This window comes from Nestor notabilis, unplaced genomic scaffold (assembly GCF_000696875.1).
Source record: "Nestor notabilis isolate BGI_N333 unplaced genomic scaffold, ASM69687v1 scaffold10514, whole genome shotgun sequence".
Lineage (NCBI taxonomy): Eukaryota > Metazoa > Chordata > Aves > Psittaciformes > Psittacidae > Nestor > Nestor notabilis.
The window spans coordinates 37,789-43,788 of record NW_009925164.1 but is presented as its reverse complement, the minus strand read 5'-3'; the positions used below and the strand labels follow the sequence as shown (position 1 = coordinate 43,788).

At 41.3% G+C, this 6,000-nt stretch overlaps 1 protein-coding gene across 1 annotated transcript in view; it reads right to left on the bottom strand.

Moving 5' to 3' along the window:
- LOC104404486 (NADPH oxidase 4-like) overlaps nucleotides 1-6,000 on the bottom strand; it is a gene marked incomplete at its 5' end in the record, with an annotated part of 35,303 nt that overhangs the window by 1,451 nt on the left and 27,852 nt on the right. The window contains 2 exons of the mRNA XM_010012923.1: nucleotides 3,684-3,784; nucleotides 5,761-5,829. Of these exons, the coding sequence (XP_010011225.1) occupies nucleotides 3,684-3,784; nucleotides 5,761-5,829 (170 nt within the window). The remainder of the gene's footprint in view (nucleotides 1-3,683; nucleotides 3,785-5,760; nucleotides 5,830-6,000) is intronic.

Genomic DNA, 6,000 nt, shown 5'->3' with positions numbered 1-6,000 from the left:
CTGCTGAAATTGTGCCACTACAGAGAAAGATCTTAAAGATTTACTGGGATAGAGGGAGAGCACACAAGAGGGAACATAGCTCCAGTTACTGTGATCTACAGCACTCACTAAGAAAGAGGCTCGAGACTTGAGTTCTGGTCCTTGTTTCCAAGGACTCTTTCAGTATTTTATCTAGTGGCTACTTAATATAAAATATTTTAGCACATGCAGAATAACCAAATGCACAGTTTAAAGCTGCCTGTGTCTGTGTTCAGTGAGAGAAGGGAACTAACACATATAGGAGGAAATCTTTGACGCATACTGTTGTGTGTACGTGCCTGATGTTAGGCAGCAGCTCTAATAGCATGACAATCCACACTGTATTAGTGCACAGCAAGACTGGCTTGGTACAACTGAGGACTCAAACATCAAACAGCATCATGAATTTACACAGGTCACTTCAGTGGTGTCCTTGTGCAGGCACCTTACTATGCTGACTTTCACCGCTTTCTATCACATTATCTCCCATATCAATCCATGGTAAATATTCATCACTTGTACTTTTCTCACCCGTATGTGTATCTATTAAACTCTCCCATCCTGGCAGTACTCCTCTTAAATGTAAGGGGTGTTGTTTTGGTGGCTGTATTTGTAGAAATAATGAGAGCACTATTGCTCATTGCTCTCAAGTAAGATTCCTCAGCACTTGCAGACTCTGAACATCCTCTAATCTGTGCACAGCAGAGAAAAAGGATGCATGAGCTGTCAGCAAGAATCTGTCTTCTACTGTGTATTCAACTGAGAGAATCAATGCTGTTGAGGTTTTCTTCATTAGTTTGGTTAGTACAGACAACTAATAAAACCAAAAGAGTTTGCTTCTCTCCTTTTCATTAGATATATATAGCCCCTAATGCACAGACATGGCTGAGCAGCACATACTGCTAACGTGTTCCCATCCCAGCAACATCCTTCCAAGGTCCACAGACTTTTTGGCTAGTAAACAGAATCACAGAAAGCTTAAATGATTTGCCTAAGGTCACACGAGAGACCTGTGGCTAAGAAGGTTTCCTGAAACTCAGCTGAGCCACTCCTCAGTGTTCCTATGGGATAAGTAGGTCAGCACTTATTCTTACATCTGTTTTATGATCAGCAAGAGGTGAGGGAGAGGTGAAATACTTTGCCACCCAAAGAATAAGAGTCAGAACATGAGATATTCCAGTTTCAAACCCCACATTTATTCTTAGAGAGCTTTCTCCTTTAAAGTGCATGAGAAATGTACTGTGGTAATCCATGTCTTTCCTACAGATATATATGTCTTTTTCTACGTCAGTCTCCATCTGGAAAAGAAAGCACACATCCATTTGACCAAAGCAAAACTGAGAAAGCATGGCAGAAAAAGTATGGTGTAAGCTTTTCATCCAGGACATGGCTGAATAGGAACAAGGCTGCTGCTCCATCCCCAAAAGAAAGCACAAAACCTGAGACCAATAATGTATTATATAAACTGTCCCAGTGCCCACTGCTGGGACTGCGGGTGTCATATAAAATATCAACAGTAGATGGCATGCCTCTGCTCCTCTTAGTCCAGAGGGAAGACTTCAGGAACCTGATGCTGGGTTGTCCCATGTCACGCTCTGAAGGTCTGGCAAAGCTCAGACACTTACAAATGCACTTTGCTTACTTGGGACCCAAACAGCAACAAGAGCAACAGTTCACAAACCACAAAGCAATGATATGGCTAAACCAATGAGAGGTTTGCCAGCTGCGTGTTTACTTATGTTCAGCTTTCACTAAAATCACAAGATAAAAAGTGGAAAATATCTTGGCTGCCCATAAACAAGCCCAAGAGGATGACTGCAAATACATCTGAAAGCCTGAACACTGGCACCAGATGTTCGAAACAACTGGGAGACCAGGACATTGCACTATAGGGGAAAACTGAAATTCCCAACTCCTCCGGAGAAACGGGGAATATTTACCTACAATAGGTAAGTTTCTGTGGGATGGATGAGTTAGGGGTTGCATTGCTGTCTATCATGTTACATGTAACTACGTCTATAGATACAGACCTGTTTCTATAAACCCTGATACAGCAAAGGGTGAGGAAGCCTACATCATAGCAAGCTGCAGGATAATCAAGAGTCAGAACATTATGTAGGCACTAAAAGACACTTTGCTTGCAAATGGTGGTACAATTTTAAAGACCTAATATGAAAATGCAGAGAAAGGGGTACCTGAAGTCTAATTAGGAGTAATGCGATGGAAAGCACAAAAGAAAAACCATCTATGACTAATAGCTTCATCTATATTACATGTACTTACAGCCTTGCCCAGAAGTGGCAGAAACCTCATCATTTTCATCTTTTAAAACTGCATTCACACAGTTAAACAAAAAAGACACTAGAATAGAGCATAAAAGGTCAACAGTCCTCTATGCAGAAGACTAAGCCAGCCAGTCAGCTTGCTTCTCTGGCATATTTCCCTTTCTTTCTCATCATTCTTTACTACAAAACCCTTCTCTAAATGGTATTTTTTTCCACAGTATGAGAATCCTAATAGGGATGTCCCTCTGTAGCAGCTTTTGGGGCATCCTGCAAAGGACTCTGTCCACAGCATCCTCTAGCACCCGAATCCAAGATATATCCATAGTGTCAAGCAGCTTATATTGCCAACTGTGATACATACTAGCACTCAGTATTTCTCAAGAGCCAGGGCTCAGTGTCCCCATGTCATATCCAGCCTCAGAAGACAAGAGTCAATGGGGAGATGTTCACTTTGGAACTGCAGCAGAAGACAAGAAGCTCTTGAGGGAAAGTTCTGAGGATGAGAGCACCTCTCAATCTGGTGCACCCGGATTACTATCAGCAGCTACTGAAGGTGGTTGTGAATGCTCCAACCCCGGCGGTGTTCAAGGCCAGGTTGGACAGAGCCTCGGACGACATAGTTTAGTGTGTGGTGTCCCTGCTCATGGCAGGGGGGTTGGAACTAGATGATCTTGAGGTCCTTTCCAACCCTAACTATTCTATGATTCTATGATTCTATAATCCCTTCTATCACATCAGCTTTTAAGGCAGAAAACTGCCAGTGTGGTGGTGGTGGGGTTAAATACTCAACCAACAAAGCTGGATCTGGACAAAGCCATTCCACAGTCTAACTGCATATCTTCTTTGGTTTATAACTGTCTTGTTTCAGACCACAGTATGTTTGCCTAGCACAGTAAAAAGGCACTGCCAGCTCTTAACAAGGAGTAAAAAAGTACCTGGAATGTCCAAAGACAATATATCCTCTGAATAAAAAAAATACAGGGCAAATTCTTCCTTGTGCATTTTGTTTGTAAACCAGCACTACAAAGCACGAAAACTGTAGGAGAAATCAACAGTTTTAAAAATTGCAACTTTATCTACAAAACCAGAACATGTTGCAAGGAGGATATTGCCATGGACAAAAACGTATCTCCATGCAGTGAGATGGAAATCTATTACTTTGATTTTCTGGGCCACTGAACAACGTAGCTGCATGGAAAGATGAACTGTTCTGAGTGTAAAAACCACAAAAGTTTCAGTATCTCTCACAGCCAAATAGTAGCTAATTTCAACATCAACAGCTTAAACATTACACTCTAAGATAAAACCCCAAAATACTTCCATGCAAGCATAGAAAAAGATAACCAAACTGTGGCATCCTTCAAGCAGGCTGGTACTTACCGCCTGTTACACTTTGCTATTTCATTGAAAAGGAGTTTCCACCGGGGGCGTCCGATCAAAAGCCTTGAGTTTAAAGCTTGGTATTTTTCACCAATTATTTTCTGCAAGAAACAGAAAAAACTTCCATTCTGCCTGATCTGCAAATTGCCTCATGTCACCCAGGGCTCCCATTTCTGACATTGGCTGACTTACCATATCGCTGAGGTGTAAAACCTGAGCACAAGTATCAAACAGTTGTGATTAAAACTGCAGCCATTTCACGCATCAGTATCTCTGCTCACTGCCTTCTCAATGGCTCTCGTTGGTGTTCGTTATACATTGTTCTTCATGCAGCTGCTCATTAATCTCCCCATTACTTTTAAACCAATTTATTTAAGCCATAAAACAATAACCACACTCCTATTATTCATTCCCTCATTGGCTTTTAATGCTAAGCTGGAAGAAACACTGCTGATGCAAAATTCATATTTCTGTCTGAAGTCTTTTTTTCTAACTTCGTACAAGTAACTATTAAGATGACTATGTCTGAAAAACTAACAAGGGAAATCTTACATTTCTCCCTAAGAGTCGTTTGCCAGCTGTTTGGAGCTGCTGTAACAGCAGAAAGCAGCCCAAAACTGCTCCCTGGATAGAAGGGCACTGCCCTTCCTTGGTTTTCTGTCCTAATGTGATAGAAAGGCAAGGAAAATTCACATTTTCTCTGGGCCCCACGTTCACTCCACTGCTGAACAACCTGAAAGAGTGCTCATACCAATGCAAACAGTGTCTTGGCTAACTCATTCTCCATTTGCCTTTTATATTCAGGAGGCATTTGATGAAGGATGGGCTTGGCTCCCTGTTGTCACACAGTCATGCTGCTTCTGAGCAAAGGGAGCATGAAGTGAAACTGCCCTAATTCTGGTAGTAGTCAGCACTTTGGGCTAACATCAGTGAAGACACTGCTGTATAGCAATGGAGAGTTGAGTTTAACTCCCACTTGAGAAATCAGGAGCAGCATTATGGTTCATGCCAGTTTTGTTCAAAAGCCACAAAAGAAAAGTTACTTTAGACTTCAAACAAAGTTGACTTAAATAAATTCAATAGCTGCTTGATGCACAGTATTAGAAAACTTGCTTTGAATTGTCTATTACTAAATTTTGCTGTGTCATCACAATGCAGTCCTGCGTTGAACATACTAGGTTCATGAACTAGGTATCTTCAAGCACCCCGTTTCAACTGATATATGTCAATTGAGGGTATTAAATTTGTGGGGCACTGTTCATAACTGCTGTAGCTATCACATCATTTAGATTTTGGATAGTGTTCCTACCAGAGCTGCGAATGCTATGCTATCTCCACCTGATACCAGGCAGATCAGGATCCTTTGTGCATGGTTTCTCACTGCATTTCATGTTTTGTAGTTATTGTTAGGTTTGGTTTTGGGCTGACTGCAGTCAATAGAAAGCTTTCAGACACAGCAGGGTAAAGAATGAGGCCTAGGCTCACGTGCTAAATAATGTAAAATGAAGATCTTAAGCATAAATAGCTCCAGGAGATGCCAAGAGTTGGAGAACTAGCCCAGCTCTGGGCTTGGTAAAACAGGACTATTGACAGGTCAGTATAATTTCCAGTCTCATACATGAAGATATTTGTAACTTTTGTCTATGTTTGTGGCAAAGAAATACAAAGCTTTTAAAAATAGCTAGTTTTTCTCAAAATATTTATTTGAAAGGAAAATTTGAGCTTGTAAGCTCCAAGAACTATTCCGTTTTGATTCTTAGCCCAGAAATGATGTAGATTTCCCATCAAACACGGCCAACTGTCTGGTCCATGACCTGGCCTGAAAGGACCTCTTCTCTAGAAAAGGAAGATATGGATTTCTGCCCACACCTAATCAAGTTACTGCTCCTAGACTAGATTCTCTTAATGCTGCAAGGACTTGCTCTCTTGACCTAGTAATGAATCAGTCACTTGAGTTTATGGCCTCATTTCCTGTTTTTACCATCTGCAGTAATTCCCTTTTGCCTCTGACTGACAGTTTGCATTGTCTGCTACCCCAAATTCTAGTTCTGTTTACAAACAGCATTTAGCCACATACCTGTATTCCATCTGTTTGACTGAGGTACAGCTGGATATTTATATAGTCTGGTCGATTCTCCTGCCAAAGCTGGGAGGATGATAAAAACAGCTAGTGAAATAATATCCCTTCTCTTCATGTAAGCATAAAGTCACTTGTGCCCACTATGCTAAGGCACATGGGTTTCAGCATCAGTGAAGTAAGCTTTTTAATGAAGAAGTTATACTTGCACAGCAGCCCTTTGTGACCTCCAGAATGTTG